Below are 19,287 nucleotides of genomic sequence, written 5' to 3'. Positions count from 1 at the left end.
TCTATCTCAGAACCTGACAGCCCTTACATGAAGTTGATTGTAAAATTCTCTTGTAAATCTTTGGTATGCATTTTCAGAAGGTTTTATAAAAAATATTTTCAGAGCCTTCGTAAATACTTCATTCTATTAAAGCACAAAAGTAATGGGTATTCAAAAGCATTTAGGATATAGAATCAAATAACCAAATCAGTATGTATTTGTAAAAATCACCTTTACCAGAGTAGGCAAAAAAAATACCCAACTATTTAAAAGTATCAAACTTTAAAATAGTCCTTTTCCCATTTTTCTGACAAAAAACAAATGCTACAAAATCATCCCACTTCATTCATGAACCTAGCAAGCCTTTTAGGAAAAGACCTTTGAAACAGTTAACCCATTCTTAAAAATCCTCTCCAGGTCCAACAAACTTACTTTTAAAAACTCATCTAAAAAACTTCACAATACGACAGGTATACACAATCAGACCACATAATTTATATATTTAGCAATGTATCAAGTTTTCTTTTACATTTGTAATTTAGAATTTATTGGTAGAAATAAAATGCACATAAAACCACATGCAGCTGAAAAAGGACAATCCCAAGAAACAGTAAGAAATGCAAACTTACAGGGTCAATTGATTTACAAATTCAATTTACTAAATTTCACCTTATATACAATTTTTGGATTGACTTAGAAAACTTGAAATGCTGAAGTTCACTTCTTGAGGATGTTTCTTGTTTACAAAGCCCCTAGTTGTGCCAGTAGCTTCTTAAGGCCATTTGCCACTTCATTCTGTGACCAGGTCTCTGCATAAAAACATTTATTTACCTTTGCATTGCAAAAGCCTAAATAAAAATTAGCTTCACTTTTATAAAACTTTATAAAACCCCATAAAAAAGAAATCCATATAATTTTTGGGCCAGTCCACAAAAATACTTTCTTTTTTAAAAAAAAATCAAACACCTTTATGGGAATAAAGATCCTTCAGAGTTTTTAACTCTCCTATGAGAGTTTGATTTTGATTTTCTGGGACTGCAACTCGATTTTCCAGACATTTGACATACTCTTTCTTCTTTTTTGGACATTCTTGAGCAGCTTCTCTGTTTTTCATCAATCTTATTTCTCTTTTCAATTGGGGGTCATCTATCTTAGTTGCCTGAGAGGTAAGAGTGATGGGCGACGAAATCACCACAGCTTGCGGCAGCGAAGCAGCGGGTGGTGTGGTGTGGATCTGGTATGTCTGCACATCTTCTGATGCAGTTTGCACAACCACCTGGTTGCTGGACACAAGTATTTGCTGTCCACCAGAGGTCTGTGCATACTGGAGAATCGTACCTTACTGAGAATTGCCTGAATTTGTCATGTTAAGGTCTGTAGTCCCCTGTACTCTGTCTGTGCCTGGACTGGCCAACTGCAAGGCTCCATTTGGGGCAATGACAATGTAGATAGGAGTTGGAACAGACATAGAAGTGACAGCAGAAACTCCAGGATTTTCCCCATCTCCTTTTCTGCTCCATGTTTCTTCAGAAGAGAGGTCTTTCAAAATTATTCTGTTGGGCAATATGAGAAATATGAGTTCCCTGAACTGTTGAACCAGGCTGAGGTGTGGTCTTGGAAGTGTTACTCTTGCGGGAATCTTCCATAATCAACTGTGGCCATCACCTTGCCGCCGCCCAGGGTCCACTCCTGCTCTCACGTGGATCTGCATTCACTTCCCAGTCCCCCTCTGGCGGTGAGGGCGGGGACACCAGGGTCACTTGAGAGCTAGCTGTCCTGGACTGCCCTTCTTCCGCTGTCCCTGGCCGCCAGCGGCGGCATGATCGACACCAGAAGACCCATTTTTAAATCATTCTGCTTGAAGTAAAGTACAATACACAATGGGAAAGAACATATTATTGTGATATCTTTATGTTTTTGTCAAAATAATTGTGTGTTGATGTTAATTTGAACAATGTGTGTACAAATCTTTGAACTTATTTTATTCAGTGAACCCAGTGCCATCTAGCTTATATACCAGTAATATGCTTAAGGTTTCAAAATTATCGGTGCCTTCTAAAGGATTCCATACTCAACTAAATATTAAACATTTTTCAGTTAACAATAAATTAACTCAGGGTTGTGATATAATAACACAAGTTTTAAATATTTCCATTTAATTGTATGAAGAATTTCGTTTTGTCAATCCCGCTTATCTGCATTTTTCAGCAACAACAGATAAAGAGGAAATAGCAGAAGACAAGAAAACCAGTCATGGTGGCAGCGAAAATAATCAGACATTGGTATGAAATTCTTTAAATGTGAAACTGCTGATTTTATTCTGTGTGTTTTGTTTCAAGCTTCATATAAGCATATAAAATATCCATAAAATATCCTTTGAGATTGTCATTTAGGATCATTGACCACTTTTTTCACTTTTTTTTTTGCTAGTTTGGTTTTTCAAGGTAGGGTCTTGCTATAGCTCAGACTGACCTGGTATTCACTCTGTAATCTCAGGGTGGCCTTGAACTCATGTCAATCCTCCTACCTCTGCCTCATGAAGGCTGGGATTAAAGGTGTGTGCCACCATGACTAGCTCTTATTTACCATTTTTATATTAGAATTTTAATTTCGGTCATTATAAGTTCTAATACTATAAGTGCCAGCATTCATTTAGGCCTGACCATCATATTTCTTTTTTTTGCCAAAATGATAAATATATCTTTCTCTCTTTGTTCAAGCTATATAATTTGTATGTCAAAGTTAAGGTGAAAATTGACTCTTGTGAGCCGACTATTGAAATCTTGAACCAGATATATGTGATGGATCGCAAATTCGATTCATGTTAAAGTTAGGTTATTGCCAGAGGTTCTTGATTTCTGCATTCAAATTTTTTTCCATATAGTTGTCAACTTAAAGGATCCATTCTTACTTTGTTCAGGAGTTGACATAAGTATGTCCATGGAATACAGCCAAAGTGACCTTTAAGAGACGAATGTCTTAAAGGGGAATGGAATATTTTGCAGTTACATTATTTTAAAAAATGCATTCTTAGATAATGTTCTTTTGATTTACAGATATTTGTTATTAATGTTAAAGTATTGTGGACATCTTTCCCAAAAATTTTTCCAAGTTCATTTGTTTGCATTGATGTCAACAATATAGACTTTTTTTTTTTTAGGTAGAGTCTCACTGTAATCCAGGCTGACCTGAATTACTCACTATGTAGTCTCAGGCTGGCCTTTAACTCAAGGTGATCATCCTACCTCTACCCTCTGAGTGATGGGATTAAAGATGTGCACCACTTTTACCAGCAAGATTAACATGTTACATTCACAGAAAAAATTTCACAGAATATTCTGGGGAGGAAGACATTAAACTGTCCTGTCAGGAAAAACAAGAAAAAGAAAAAAGCCTATGGCCCAGGGACAGATTGTAAGAGAAAGAAACAAAGGAGTTGGTATTTCCTATATTCTTTGAAGGGACACAGATTATCCATATGGCTGTGTATGAATACAACACATGTGGCTGAGAGAATAGCGGATGATAAATGCCCATCGCTGGGTACTTTAGTACCCATTGGGTACAATTTAGAAAGAGTGACAAGTAGCAAATGTGAAAAGGATGGACAAAATGAGCATATAATCTGTAAGATTTTACTTATAAATTTTTTGATAAATGAGTATGTGAAATATTTTAAATTCTCAGTCATTAAATTTTCATGTGCTGCCTTTATTCTAAACCTGGGAAAACAATTTTGAAGTTTGCCCTCAATGGATAGAGTTTCACACTCTTTCTATGAAGTATAAGGATTTACTTAAAATAACACTGTATAAATGTAACTTGAATTTATCAATTTATTCAAAAATATTTCACCTTTAAGAGTTTCATCAATAAATGTATAGGCATTAGTCATTTACCCTAGAGAAACAGTTAGTATGATGGTTGTATATGCAACATAATATCAAATTTAACCCCTTAGATTTCCTGTGTGTTCTTTTTTTTTTTTTTTTTTTTTTTTTTGGTTTTTTTGAGGTAGGGTCTCACTCTAGCCCAGGCTGACCTGGAATTCACTATGAAGTTTCAGGGTGGCCTCAAACTCATGGCAATCCTCCTACCTCTGCCTCCCTAGTGCAGGGATTAAAGGCGTGCGCCACCACGCCCAGCCCTGTGTGTTCTTCTTTACAGCAGTAACTCTCTTTGTAATTAAGCTAAGTATGTAATAGTCTATGATGGGATGTCTGCTTACAAGAATTTGAGGATATGTGGCATTTTCTTTGTTATTTATATATCTGCACTCACACACACACACACACACACACACACACAGAGAGAGAGAGAGAGAGAGAGAGAGAGAGAGAGAGGGAGGGAGAGATTGTGTGGACAATGGGACCTCTAGCCCCTGCAAATGAGCTGCATGTGCATGCTTCCCTTGGTGCATCTGGCTATGTTCATCCTGAGCACTATTAACTGAAACAGTAGGCTTTGCCTGTGGCACCTTTAGCCATTGTACCATGTCCTCAGTGCACAAGCAAAACTAAAAAGTACCTATTTCTTTCTTTTTTTAAAATATTTTATTTATTTATTTATTACAGTGTGTGTGTGTGTGTGTGTGTGTGTGAGAGAGAGAGAGAGAGAGGGAGAGAGAGAGAGAGAGAGAGAGAGAGAGAGAGAGAGAGAGAGAGAGAGAGAGAGAGAGAGAATGGAAGTATACCAGGGCCTCCAACCACTGCAAATGAACTCCAGACACATGCACCACCATGTGCATCTGGCTTACGTGGGACCTGGAGAATTGAACCTGGGTCCTTAGGCTTTGCAGGCAAATGCCTTAACCGCTAAGCCATCTCTCCACTCCACCTATATTCTTTCTAGGTAATATAATGAATGTTTATCACCCTTAAATTTTTTCCCTTATTGGTATATTCTTAAAAGCTCAGATTTGGTGGGTGTAATGCTTCCTCCAGTGTCTTGTGCATGCTGAGGCAGTTAATGCCCATAGGAAGACAGCAGATTGACTTGATTAGAGCAAACAGACCTGATCTCTCAATTGACAAATTTATGTGCCTCCTGGAAAGTGTATTTCTCTTTTTCTGCACAAGATTAACCCCATTCACTATTTTCTTTCATACCTCATCTTTTTGCTCCTGGTGCCATGTCCACAGTGTCTTCCCTACTTGTATCTTTCTCTGTGCTCTCTTTGCCTTTCACATTATGACCCTATTGCTGGAAAAACTTCTGAGCTTCACGATAGAAGTTCTTGCTCCCCTTGGTAGTGTAGCTATATGAATCTCAGCTACAGCAGCAGTGAATTATTCTCTTCTGTTTTTATTTGTTGTCATAGGTAACCACCTATGCTGGAATCTTGAATTTGATGTCTTGCTTTAGTTTCTCTCAAGGATAATGCCTGAGATTTGATAGACATGGGTTTTGGTCTTAGTGACTGATTGATTGAGTGATGGAGTGAATGAGGGAATAGAAATGCATGCTAAATTCTGGTTATCTTATACTTTTGCTGCAGAGAAAATCCACAAAGCAAGAAATAGAAACCGAAGAAAGTAAGAAGATCCAAGCTGGTAAGGTTGCAAATACATATGAAAATTACTCTATTCCAAACTGTGTTCCAAGATCTGTAAATGGACATATGCAGAACAGTGTCCATTTTTAGTTTTGTCTTTCTTGCTGACTCTCTGCAACTCACTGCTTCTGGAAAATGCTTCAACCCTCTGAAATACATGTTTGCTATTCTTATTTTATACAATATGGAAAATGTAGAGGTAGACATGTATGCATTGCAAAGTGAAGTAATAATTTTTCTCATGAGTATACCTGTGACAAATTATACAGAGAAGCTAGACTTCAGGCCTGTTTTCCATTTGGTTTTGCTACTTCACATAGGATCCAGTAGTAAATTCCCTATGTATGGGAAAGTGTTGCTCCTAAAGTGCTTTGCCTCATAAAAGATGAGAAGCAATAGAAATTATAATTCAATTATGCTACTAAATAAAGAACAAACATGATGTGCATAATCCATCGAAATGTAGAATGTAGAATATCAGCTTTTTCTTCTAAAGATTATTTTTTGAGAAAGAGATTTTTGTAGGGGAAAAAGAAGAAGTCAGGAAGTTTTGATGGTAATTTTTGAGTCTCTATGAGTAATTCTGAGAACTTTAGTTGGATTTACCATATATATGTTCAAACCAAAGACATGAATATTGCTCAGCCAGGGAGTACTTACTCCCATTTCACTGAGAGCCAGGCAGGTGGCACAAACTCAGGAGAGATCGTATTTTATAAAAGACAAATATAGTGTGGATAAATGGCTTAGCTATTAAGACACTTACTGCAAAGCCAAAGGATTCAGGTTTTGTTCTTCAAGACCCATGTAAGCCAGTTGCACAAGGGGCACATGCATCTGGAGTTCATTTGTAGTAGCCAAAGGCCCTGGTGTGTCCATTCTCGCTCGCTCTCTCTCTCTCTCTATTTCTCTAAAATATATAAAAAATTTATTAAATGGCAAGTATGTGAACATATGTGCACCTGCCAGAGTACTTTAAGAATACATGACATTCTCTACTGTTACTGAAAAAGAAAAAAAGAGCCACAAGTGATTTCAGTCAATTAAAACAGAATCATGGATTGAATTCCCAGAATAATAATAATAATAAATAATAATAATAATAATAAATATTGGCAGTCTATGCTGGTGTAAAAACCCCAATTCTGTATAGTCCTAAGAAAAAAACACTCACCCTCATTTAAAACAAAATGAACAAACCCTCTCTGTGTTCAAATTCCACCACTTATTGGAGGAAAGATGCAAGAAACAGTGAGAAGGCCAGGGGTTTTTGCTTGTTTGTGAAGCAAAAAGTTTGTATTTGTGAAGACTCACACCAGTTCCCTCTATTACGAGAACCAGACTCCCACTTTCTGAACTCACAAAATGCCCTTGAGCTTCTCCTGGTGACAGGCACAAAGGCTGCTTGAATGAAGAATAGAGACGTGTGTGGTGGCATATACTTTAATCCCCGCAATTGGGAGACAGAGGTAAGAGGATCACTGTGAGTTCAAGGCCACCCTGAGACTACATAGTGAATTCCGGATCAGCCTGAGCTACAGTTAAACCTTACCTAAAAAAAAAAAAAAAAAGCAAAAACAAAAAACAAGACAGATATCCAGATAGATCAATAGACTGATGATTGATAGATAGATAGATAGATAGATAGATAGATAGATAGATAGATAGATAGACAGAGAGATAGATAGATAGATAGATAGGTAAACTGTTGCAGTCCGGTCCGCATTGCTGGTAGAAATCACCCAACCAAGAGCAGCTTCTGGGAAAAAGAGATTTATTTTGGCTTACAGGCTCGAGGGGAAGCTCCACGATGGCAGGGGAAAACGATGGCATGAGCAGAGGGTGGACATCACCCCCTGGCAAACATAAGATGGACCACAGCAACAGGAGGGTGTGCCAAACACTGGCATGGGGAAACTGGCTATAAAGCCCATAAGCCCGCTCCCAACAATACACTCCCTCCAGGAGGCATTAATTCCCAAATCTCCATCAGCTGGGGAGCTAGCATTCAGAACACCTAAGTTTATGGGGGACACCTGAATCAAACCACCACATTCCGCCCCTGGCCCCCATAAACTGATATCCATACATGATGTAAAATACAATGCATTCAGTCTGACTTTAAAAGTCCCTATAGTTTTTATCAATCCCAATGATGTTCATACATCCCCATAGTTCAAGATCTTTTAACTGAGCCATAATACCAAAATATAACCTCAAAAAACCCAGAATGGCACAGAATAAATATTCACACTGCAATAGATGGCATTGGGCATAGCAAAGAAACATTCAACCAATACAAGATTTAAAACAACCAGGGCAAACATCAAACTCTGTAGCTTCAAGTCCAGCAACTCAAACCAGTGACAAATCTTCAAGTTTGATCAACAAGTCTCTGGCATTCCAGTTCCGCCCCTCCAGCTAGGCTACTCACAGTCCTGGAAAACTTCATCGGGGCCGGCAGCTCCTCGGCAGCCATCTCATGGTCCCGGCATCTCCACTGGGTCTCCACTGCAAGCCACGGTTCATCCTCATGGCCCCATGGGGTCTCTAGGCAGGCAACCAGCAAACCCGCTTCACACTGCCCATGGCCATTTCCAAAACACAAGACCGTGTTGCAAACTCAATGACCCTCTTTCCAGCATTTCTTATACTCCACAATACCAGGTAGGGTGCCAATTTGTTAATCCAGGGGGGATTAAAGCAGACTTTGAAGAACAGGACACTCCTTGAGCACTCAGGCCCCTTCAAAAGAGTTGACATTCTTCTTGTTGCCCCAGCACAGGTCAGCTAGCCCAGTCTCAAAGGTTGTAATCTCTCAGTTGCAGCTGAACGGGCAGCAGTTCACCCAAAGATTTTTCTTTCTGTGCCATATCCCTCTGCACACACCAGTTCATTTCTACGCAAAGCAACCCTGCACAACTTCTCAGGACACGGGCACAAGAGCAAGCTTCTCACACAAACTGCTAGCCCAGTCCAGGCAAAAGCTCTTTGTCACCCTCATAAGCCAAACTTCACAGTCCATAGTTCTTACTGCATTCAGGTCTTGCAGCTCAGACCAGAACAGTCCATCAAGCTGTACTTACAGCACTGCAAGGCATCTCTTAGGCCAAGGTTTCAACTCCTCCCACATTCCTCTTGAAAATCAACTCCAAAAGGCCAAAGCTACACAATCAGGTGTCTAGCAGCAATCCCACTCCTCGGTACCACTTTACTGTTGCAGTCCGGTCCGCATTGCTGGTAGAAATCACCCAACCAAGAGCAGCTTCTGGGAAAAAGAGATTTATTTTGGCTTACAGGCTCGAGGGGAAGCTCCACGATGGCAGGGGAAAACGATGGCATGAGCAGAGGGTGGACATCACCCCCTGGCAAACATAAGATGGACCACAGCAACAGGAGGGTGTGCCAAACACTGGCATGGGGAAACTGGCTATAAAGCCCATAAGCCCGCCCCCAACAATACACTCCCACCAGGAGGCATTAATTCCCAAATCTCCATCAGCTGGGGAGCTAGCATTCAGAACACCTAAGTTTATGGGGGACACCTGAATCAAACCACCACATAAACAGTAACATTGTAACCCATAAAGCAGACCTATCAGACATCCAAGTATGACTGACTAAAGGTGCAGATCTCCGCTCTAACCCAAAGGTAGGAGAGGACTGTCTAACAAGAAGTAGGGTCTTTTGGGGTCAAGCCTGATGGGCTTTGGTTAGGACCCTTATCCTTTGAGGGCAGAAACCTAGAGACAATGTAAGGGGGATCTTCTGCACCCCTGAAGCTTGGCTCTCAGTTGCTTTGCAGAAGCTTTCTTCACTTTAGGAGTAGGGGGATTTTCAGTGATTTTTGTAACAGAAGCAGCTCTTCCAAACTGCTGCTGGAGACAGACACCCCTCAGTACAAAATCATGACCCCTTCCAGCCCATCAGCAACTTACAAGATTTCTGCAGCAGTTCATTGGCTTTAGAGAAACATCTCCATCCATAATCCATCTGTCCGCTGGCTACAAGGTGGTGCTGGGCACAGGGTTGCTTCCTATGGAGGGCAATGTCCCACTCTGAGCACAGGAGGCAAAGCAAGACAAGGCCATTCAGGTTCTGATTGAGTCAGGACCCAATGGCATCGGTGAACTGCTGCCAACCCTGTATTAGCTAGTGAAGAAGTAGGTTTTCATATGGTTTGTTCATAAATATCAACAGTTTTTTTTAACCTTTCTTCTACCCTCTCCTGTCCTCCATCTTCACACTAGGTGTTATGAACCTCTATTTATACATCTACTCTACCCTCTCCTTTAACCCTCTCTTTTCTCACTGAGGGCCCCTTTATAACTCTCTGGTCTCTACTACAGAATTTTATTACAACTCATATACAAATCTAAATATTTGAATCTAGGCTCCAACTATGAGAGAGAACAGGCAGAGTCTGAATGTTTTAGCCTGGGTGACCTGATATAGTATAATCTTTTCCAGATCCATCAATTACCCTGCAGTTTTTGTAATTTAGTTTTTCTCTACATCTGAATAAAACTGAATTATGTAAATATAACACAACTTCATTATACATTCATCATATGAAGGGCATCTAGGTCGGTTCCATTGCCTAGCGATTGTGAATAGAATAGAAAGAAATAGCAATAAATATGGATGAATATCTCTAGGGTAATTAATAGAATCCCTAGGACTTATGCCAAAGAGTGGTATTGCTTGATATTATAGCAAATCTACTTTTAGCTGTCTCAGGGACCTCCATCCTGATTTCCACAATGGCTGTGCCAGTGTACATTCTCACCAAAAACGTAGTTTTAAATGAAATTAGCATTTGAAATTAAAGCATATGATTCTGTTGCATGACACTTTGTACCTGAGGAAAGCAAACACAAGTCTATTCACCCCAGATAATGTACAAACCATAGACCAAAGCAAGACTGCACTGAAACCAGTTTTAGTGATCCAATGAGATTCTTGAGCTTACTTAGAGATTACAGTAAGTGGTTTCTTACAGAAACATGGATGACTCCCAGCAACTGTAACAATAAAAACCCCTGCTCCAACAAAGGTGATGAATCATGCAAAACATCTCTGGAGCACACTATACCTAACTTGTAGCAGCTGATTAGGCATTTGCCACCTAAGCATGAATTTACTCTATTTAATTTTGGGACATCACCATGTGACCTTTTAAGTTTCATCTTTCCCAGACTTGTTAACTTCCTGAGTCTATTGATTCTGACTCCTGACAGCAGGAGGGAATATTCCAATTTGTAGGAAATTTCTGGACAACAGACTCTAAGTTTCATTCTTCTACCCAATGGTTGTGATCAAATTGGAATTTTAGTATGATACAAGAATGATTTACAAGACCTAACCAAAATACTTTATGAGTATTTAACAATCAGAATTCTTCCTAACTCATTCATCTTTGGCCCATTACTATGTTACAGGCATTTTCCTTCTTACTCAGCTCTTCATTTTCAGGCAAAGGTTCTTTGCCACCTTTCCTGTTGCCTTTCCATTTCTCACATTTTCCCTCTTCCCATGTATCCATTCTTGCTCAACAGCTTCTTAAGACCATCCCTGAATCTCTCTTTGTTCTATCTGAGGCTTTCAGGGCTTAGTGTTTTTGAGTAACTCAATCAATAAAAACGGAGCTTGCTGGGGATGATGGCACATGCCTTTAATCTCAGCACTGGGGAGGCAGAGGTAGGAGGGTCACTGTGAGTTCGAGGACAGCCTGAGTGTAAATAGTGAATTCCAGGTCAGCCTAGACTAGAATGAAACCCTACCTTGAAAAACCACACACACTCAAAAAGTGAGCTTCATGAAATGACACTGTTTTACAGAATGAATTACTGAATGTCTTCACTGCCAGCCCAGAAACAAAACAGTAGATATGAACAATAACATACAATTTGCTATCACATTAACAATAGTAAAATGAACAAAGTTTATAACTGAATTTAAAAAAAGGCTGAACAGGGCTGGAGAGATGGCTTAGCGGTTAAGCGCTTGCCTGTGAAGCCTAAGGACCCCGGTTCGAGGCTCAGTTCCCCAGGTCCCACGTTACCCAGATGCACAAGGGGGCGCACTCATCTGGAGTTCGTTTGCAGAGCCTGGAAGCCCTGGCGCGCCCATTCTCTCCCTCTCCCTCTATCTGTCTTTCTTTCTGTGTCTGTCACTCTCAAATAAATAAATAAAAAAAATTTAAAAAAAAAGGCATGAACATTTTCTGCATGAGCACAGAAATAATCAGTGAGAGCTTCTCATAAGCTGAAAAAGACCAAACCACAAGCCTGGAGAGTAGACACAAAATGATCGTATATATAAGTGTTCACAGATAAAAGAAAATATAACAATGTTTTAATGCAGCAATAGACCTATTTTAAAGTCAGTCTGTTTGAAGTAAAGTCCATTACATAATGGGAAAGAAAATATTATTATGATGCTTGTTGTTTTTGTCAAAATAATTATTTGTTGAAGTCAACTTGAACAAGGTGTGTACAAATCTTTGAAATTATTTAACTCATTGAACCCAGTGCCATCTGGTTTATATGCCAGTGATAATGCTTACTGTTTTCAGAATGATCGGTGCCTTACTCTAAAGGATTCCATACTGAACTAAATATTAAACATTGTTCATTTAACAATTAACTCAGGGTTGTGATATAATAACACAAGTTTGTAAATATTTCCATTTAATTGTATGAAGAATTTCATTTTGTCACCCCTGCTTATCTGAAAATCTGCCTTTGTCAGCAGCAACAGATGAACGGAAAAAAGCAGAAGACAAGAAAACCAGTCATGATGGCAGGGAAAATAATCAGAAATTGGTATGAAAATCTTTAAATGTGAAACTACTGTTTTTATTCTTTGTGTTTTGTTTCAAGCTTCATATAAACATTGAAAATACCCTTTAGATTGTTATTTAGAATTATTGACTACTTTATTCACTTTTTTTTTTTTTTTTGCTTGTTTGTTTGTTCAAGGTAGGGTCTCACTGTAGCTCAGACTGACTTGGAATTCACTTTGTAGTCTCAGGGTGGCTTCAAACTCACATCAATCCTCCTACCTCAGCTTCATGAGTGCTGGGATTAAAGGTGTGTGCCACCATGCCTGGTTCTTACTAACCACTTTTATATTAGATTTTAAACTGATTTTAGGTCATTATAAGTTCTAATAGTATAAGTGCCTGAATTCATTTAGGCCTGACCATCATATTCATTTTTTTGTAAAAATGATAATTATATATTTCTCTCTTTGTCCAAACTATATAATAAGTGTGTCAAAGTAAAGATCAAAATTGACTCCTCTGAGTCAACTATTGAAATTTTGAACCATATATATATATGATGGATCTCAAATTTGATTTATGTAAAAATTAGTTTAATGCCAGAGGGTCTTGATTTCTGCAGTCACATTTTTTTTCCATATAATTCGTAACTTAAAGGGTCCATTCTTGGGCTGGTGAGATTGCTTAGCGGTAAGCGCTTGCCTGTGAAGCCTAAGGACCCCGGTTTGAGGCTCGGTTCCCCAGGTCCCACGTTAGCCAGATACACAAGGGGGCACACGTGTATGGAGTTCGTTTGCAGAGGCTGGAAGCCCAGGCGCGCCCATTCTCTCTCTCTCCCTCTATCTGTCTTTCTCTCTGTGTCTGTCGCTCTCAAATACATAAATAAAAAAATTTTTTTAAAAAGTGCCTTCTAGATAATGCTCCTTTGATTGACAGATATTTGTTATTGATATCAAAATATTGTGGACATCTTTCCCAAAAATATTACCAGGTTCCCTTGTTTGTACTGATGTCAAGAATATAGACACTTTTTGAGCTAGGGTCTCACTGTAACCCAGGCTGGCCTGAATTACTCACTATGTAGTCTCAGGCTGGCCCTAAACTCAAGGTGATCCTCCTACCTCTGCCTTCTGAGTGATGGATTAAAGGTGTGCAACACCAGTCCCAACAAGATTAACATGTTACATTTGTGTGTATTAATTAACATGTTGCATGGAAATTTTTCAAGAATATTCTGGGGGTAGACATTTAACTGTCCTTCTAGCAGGAAACAAAAAAGCCTATGGGCCAGGGACAAATTATAAGAGAAACAAGCAGCAAGCACTTAGAAATCTCACAGCTTGTGATATCTTTGAAGTATTCTGAGGATGTTAGCATCAAGAACCTCAAAGGAGTTGGTATTTCCTATATTCTGAAAATAAAGGCAAATTCCTCGGTATATGTGCTTGGTGGGGGAGATTGCAGCAACACACTTTGAAGGGTCCCAGATCATCCATATGGATGTGTATGAATACAAAACAAGAGGCTAAGAGAATAGCAGATCACATGTGCCCATCGCTGGGTACTTTAGTATCCAATGGGTACAATTTAGAAAGAGTGACAAGCAGCAAATCTGAAGAGGAAGGGCAAAATGACCATTTAATCAATAAGATTTTACCTACACATTTTTTTGTAAATGAGTATGTGAAATATTTTAAATTCTTAAGAAGTAAATTTTCTTATGTTGCCTTTATTCTAAACCTGGGTTAACAAATTTTAAGTTTGTCCTCAATGGACAGAGTTGCACTCTCTGTCTATGTAGTATAAGGATTTACTTAAAATAATACTGTACAAATGTAACTTAAAATTATCATTTTATTCAAAAACATTTACTTTGAAGAGTTTAGTCCATAAATATGTAGGCTTTTAATCAGTTCCCCTGGAGGAGCAATTAGTATGATGGTTGTATATGCTACGAAATATTGAATTTAACCCCTTATATTTCCTGTGTGTTCTTTACAGCAGTAACTCTCTTTGTAATTAAGCTAAGTATGTAATAGTCTATGATGGGATGTCTGCTTACAAGAATTTGAGGATACTTGGCATTTTCTTTGTTATTTATATATCTGCACTCACACACACACACACACACACACAGAGAGAGAGAGAGAGAGAGAGAGAGAGAGAGAGACAGAGAGAGGGAGATCATGTGGACAATGGGACCTCTTGCCCCTGCAAATGAGCTGCATGTGCATGCTTCCTTGGTGCATCTGGCTATGTTCATCCTGAGCACTATTAACTGAAACTGTAGGCTTTGCCTGTGGCACCTTTAGCCATTGTGCCATGTCCTCAGTGCACAAGCAAAACTAAAAAGTACCTGTATTCTTTCTAGGTAATATAATGAATGTTTATCACCCTTAAATTTTTTCCCTTATTGGTATATTCTTAAAAGCTCAGATTTGGTGGGTGTAATGCTTCCTCCAGAGTCTTGTGCATGCTGAGGCAGTTAATGCCCATAGAAAGACAGCAGATAAACTTGATTAGAGCAAACAGATCTGATCTTTCAATTGACAAATTCATGTGCCTCCTGGGAAGTGTATTTCTCTTTTCCTGCACAAGATTAACCCCATTCACTATTTTCTTTCATAGCTCATCTTTTTGCTCCTGGTGCCATGTCCACAGTGTCTACCCTACTTGTATCTTTCTCTGTGCTCTCTTTGCCTTTCACATTATGACCCTATTGCTGGAAAAACTTCTGAGCTTCAGGATAGAAGTTCTTGCTCCCCTTGGTAGTGTAGCTATATGAATCTCAGCTACAGCAGCAGTGAATTATTCTCTTCTGTTTTTATTTGTTGTCATAGGTAACTACCTATGCTAGGATCTTGAATTTGATGTCTTGCTTTAGTTTCTCTCAAGGATAGTGTCTAAGAATTGATTGACATGGGTTTTGGTCTTAATGACTGATTGAGTGAGTGATGGAGTGAATGAGGGAATTGAAATGCATGCTAAATTCTTGTTACCTTGTATTTTTGCAGCAGAGAAAATCCACAAAGCAAGAAATAGAAACCAAAGAAAGTAAGAAGAGCCAAGCTGGTAAGGTTGCAAATACATATGAAAATTACTCTATTCCAAACTCAAGAAGTACAAATGGGCATATGCACAGCAGTCTCCATTTTTAGTTTTGTCTTTCTTGCTGACACTCTGCAACTCACTGGTTTTGGAAAATGCTTCAACCCTCTGAAATACATGCTTGCTACTCTTATTTTATACAATATGGAAAATGTAGAGGTAGACATATATGTATTGTAAAGTGAAGTAATAATTTTTTTCTCATGAATATACCTGTGACAATTTATACAGAGAGGCTAGACTTCAGGACTGTTTTCCTTTGGGTTTACTACTTTACATAGGATTCAGTAGTAAATTCTCTACATATGGGAAAGTGTTACTCCTAAAGTGCTTTGCCTCATAGCAGATGAGAAGCAAGAGGAATTATAATTCAATTATGCTACTAAATAAAGAACAAAAATGATGGGCATAATCCATCAAAACGTAGAATGTAGAATATCAGCTCATCCTTCTAAAGATTATTTTTTGAGAAAGAGGGATTTTGTAGGGGAAAAGAAGAAGGCAGAAAGTTTTGATGGTAAATTTTGAGTCTCTATGAGTAATTCTGAGAACTTTAGTTAGATTTACTATGTATATGTTCAAAACAAAGACATGAATTTTGCTCAGCCCATTTCACTGAGAGCCAGGCAGGTGGTACAAACTCAGGAGGGATTGTCACTTTACAAAAGAAGATATAGTCTGGATAAATGGCTTAGCTATTAAGACACTTGTCTGCACAGCCCAAGGACTCAGGTTCGTTTCTTCAAGACCCATGTAAGCCAGTTGCACAAGGGGCACATGCATCTTCATGCATCTGGAGTTCATTTGCAGCAGCCAAAGGTCCTGGTGTGCCCATTCTCTCTCCCCCGCCCGTCTCTCTTTCTGTCTCTCCCCTCTATCCCTATTTCTCTCTCTCAAATATATAAAAAAAATTTTAATGACAAATATGTGAACATATGTGCACCTGCCAAGGGACTTTATGAATACATGACATTATCTACTGTTATAGAAAGTACAAGAGCCACAAGTGATTTCAGTCAATTAAAAATAGAACCATGGTTGCAGCATTTGGATGCCCGGGTACACCCATCCTATCTCTCTGTCTCTCTGCTTGCAAATAAATAAGTGAAAATGTTTAAAAAAAAATAGAACCATGGATTGGATTCTCAGCATAATAATAATAATAATAAAATATTTGGCAGTCTGTGCTGTTGTAAAAACACCTATTCTGTATAGTCCTAAGAAAAAAACACTCACCCTCATTTAAAACAAAACAAAACAAACAAAACCCTCTCAGTGTTCAACTTCTACCATTTATTGGAGGAAAGACTCAAGAAACAGTAAGAAGACCAGTGGTATTTGCTTGTTTGTGAAGCAAAAAGTTTGTGTTTGTGAAGACCCACACCACTTCCTTCTATTACAATCAGGAACCAGACTCCCACTTTCTGAAATCACGAATGCTCTTGAGCTTCTCCTGGTGACAGGCGCAAAGACTCCTTGAATGAAGAATAGAGAAGTGTGTGGTGGCAAACACCTTTAATCCCAGCACTTGGGAGGCAGAGGTAGGAGGATCACTGTGAGTTCAAGGCCACCCTAAGACTACATAGTGAATTCCAGGTCAGCCTAAGCTAGAATGAGACCCTACATCGAAAAACAATAACAAAAAACAAGACAGACAGATAGCCAGATAGATCAATAGACAGATGTTAGATAGATAGATAGATCGATAGATAGATAGATAGATAGATAGATAGATAGATAGATAGATAGATAGAATAGTAATATTGTAACCCATAAATCAGACCTATCAGGCATCCAAGTATGACTGACCAAAGGTGCAGATCTCCGCTCTAACCCAAAGGTAGGAGAGGACTGTCTAACAAGAAGTAGGGTCTTTTGGGGTCAAGCCTGATGGGCTTTGGCTAAGAGCCTTATCCTTTGAGGGCTCAAACCTAGAGAAAATGAAAGGGGGTCTTCTGCACCCCTAAAGCTTGGCTCTTGGCTGCTTTCCAGGAGCTTTCTTCACTTTATGAGTAGGGGGATTTTCAGTGATTTTGTAACAATAGCAGCTCTCCCAAACTGATGCTGGAGACAGACACCTTTCAGTGCAAAATCATGACCCCTTCCAGCCCATGAACTACTTGCAAAATTTCTGCAGCAGTTCATTGGCTTTGGAGAAACATCTCCATCCAAAAGCCATCTGTCCACTGGCAATGACGATGGGTGGACTGTGTGCTGAGCACAGGGTCATTTTCCTGTGGAGGTCAATGTGCCTCTTCGAGCACAGGAGGCAAAGCAAGATAAGGCCGTTCAGGATCTGATTGAGTCAGGACCCCATGGCATCGGTGAACTGCTGCCAACCCTACTCCTGATGGGCCTGGACAGTGAGGACAGCACTGAGGAGAAGGGCACTTTGTTTGGCCAAATAAATCTCCATGGCCAGGGTGAACAAAAAGAAAATCAAAGTCTGTAGACAGCTCCTGATAAGTGTTTTCCAAATTGGGCAGAGGTGGAAATGGTCTTTAGATGCTAAAGCAGAGCCCATACTTGACTGGGTCCATGAGAGGGATCCTGACCCAAATCACAATGTTCATATATGTCTTGTCACATGTTGGATCCATGTGATGACTTTTTTGGGGATGGATAAACAGTGTAATGTTTTCTCTCATCTGCAAGAAATCCTGTCAGCTTTATAGAATAGGGTTTCCAAAACTCTGAGCTGAGGTGCATCTTCTAGTTCTCACAAAGCCCTTGGACACTTTGCTGCTTAAGTCTAATCAAGGTTGCAGCCTTTTACTTTTAGACTGGACTCGTGGCCAGAGAGAGAGACTCAGTGGAGGACAGAGGCGGACCCAGCTCATCCTGCCGGACAGGGACCTTTGGGCAGGGCTGGTCACGTCGGGACTGCCCTCCTCAGCAAAGGCTGCCACACTGTTCCCTGGGTCTCAGTGCTTGAGAGAAGTAGTAGAGGGTCTTCAGATCAGTAGTTATTACCCAAGAATGGAAAAGTGAACTAGCAGGATCAAGGGACATACAAAACCTGCACTCTGCAATTATTAGATAACTTCTTTAATTGAGTGGAACAAGAAACATAAAAGATGGAGAAACTAGAGGATATGTGAAATATAGGAATCTCAGTTGTTTGATAGTATCTTACATGAATAATTATTCTACAAATTTATTCATAAGCTAGCTAGTTCAGAAACCCATCTTTGATAGAAAATGCATGACACCAATATCATACAACATTGCACTATACAATTTCCAGGACCTAGTACAGAACAGATAACTGATTATAGTATAATAAAAAGAATGAATTGGAAATGATTTATTGGATCTATGCCACATTTTCCAGTTAGCTCTGACCTTTTCCTCTGGGGTCCTGATGTGCTCTTTCTGCTGGGGTCACTCTTCTCTGCCATCAATTACCTTTGATCTTTTCTTCTGGGGTCATCATGTGCTCCTTACTGGTGATCACTCTTTTCTGTCATTAAGCATGTTCACATTGGTACAGGCCCAAATTCTATTCCAGTTACAGTCACAAGGACATAAAACCCTAGCTATCTTGATTGCATGTTTTAGGAAACGTATGTTTTCTGTTGTGCACAAATAGATTTCTGTCATGTTTTGCTGACTATTGAAGATATAAAATGTAATCAAGATATCATCACTGTGACTAGCCGTTGTAACTATTAACGTGTTCCACTCTTTCTAGCAATGGTGTCAGAACTTCTCAGAATGACATAAAGCATTGAAAACTTCCATATAGGCCAGACTATGACCAGCTCTGCACAATGTGTCTGCTCTTCTCCTAACTCTTTTCTCTTGTCTTACTAAGCTCCAGGTGATACCTACTTACCAGTCCATATATTTTTTTAAA

At 39.3% G+C, this 19,287-nt stretch overlaps 1 protein-coding gene and 1 pseudogene across 2 annotated transcripts in view; one reads left to right on the top strand and one right to left on the bottom strand.

The window, feature by feature from the left end:
- Window positions 1–19,287, top strand: part of LOC123462736 (ankyrin repeat domain-containing protein 7-like) — a 49,994-nt gene that overhangs the window by 13,388 nt on the left and 17,319 nt on the right. The window contains exons 7-10 of one of the 2 annotated variants that reach the window (XM_045155903.1): window positions 2,188–2,261; window positions 5,477–5,531; window positions 12,290–12,360; window positions 15,335–15,392. In XM_045155903.1, the coding sequence (XP_045011838.1) occupies window positions 2,188–2,261; window positions 5,477–5,531; window positions 12,290–12,360; window positions 15,335–15,392 (258 nt within the window). Of the gene's footprint in view, window positions 1–2,187; window positions 2,262–5,476; window positions 5,532–12,286; window positions 12,361–15,334; window positions 15,393–19,287 lie in introns of both variants that reach the window. The other variant, XM_045155902.1, reaches the window with a different exon arrangement.
- On the bottom strand, window positions 938–1,625 carry LOC123462738 (annotated as a pseudogene).

Source organism: Jaculus jaculus, chromosome 8 (assembly GCF_020740685.1).
Source record: "Jaculus jaculus isolate mJacJac1 chromosome 8, mJacJac1.mat.Y.cur, whole genome shotgun sequence".
NCBI classification, from domain to species: Eukaryota; Metazoa; Chordata; class Mammalia; order Rodentia; family Dipodidae; genus Jaculus; species Jaculus jaculus.
The sequence above is the reverse complement of the archived record's forward strand: the minus strand, read 5'-3'. Positions and strand labels throughout refer to the sequence as shown.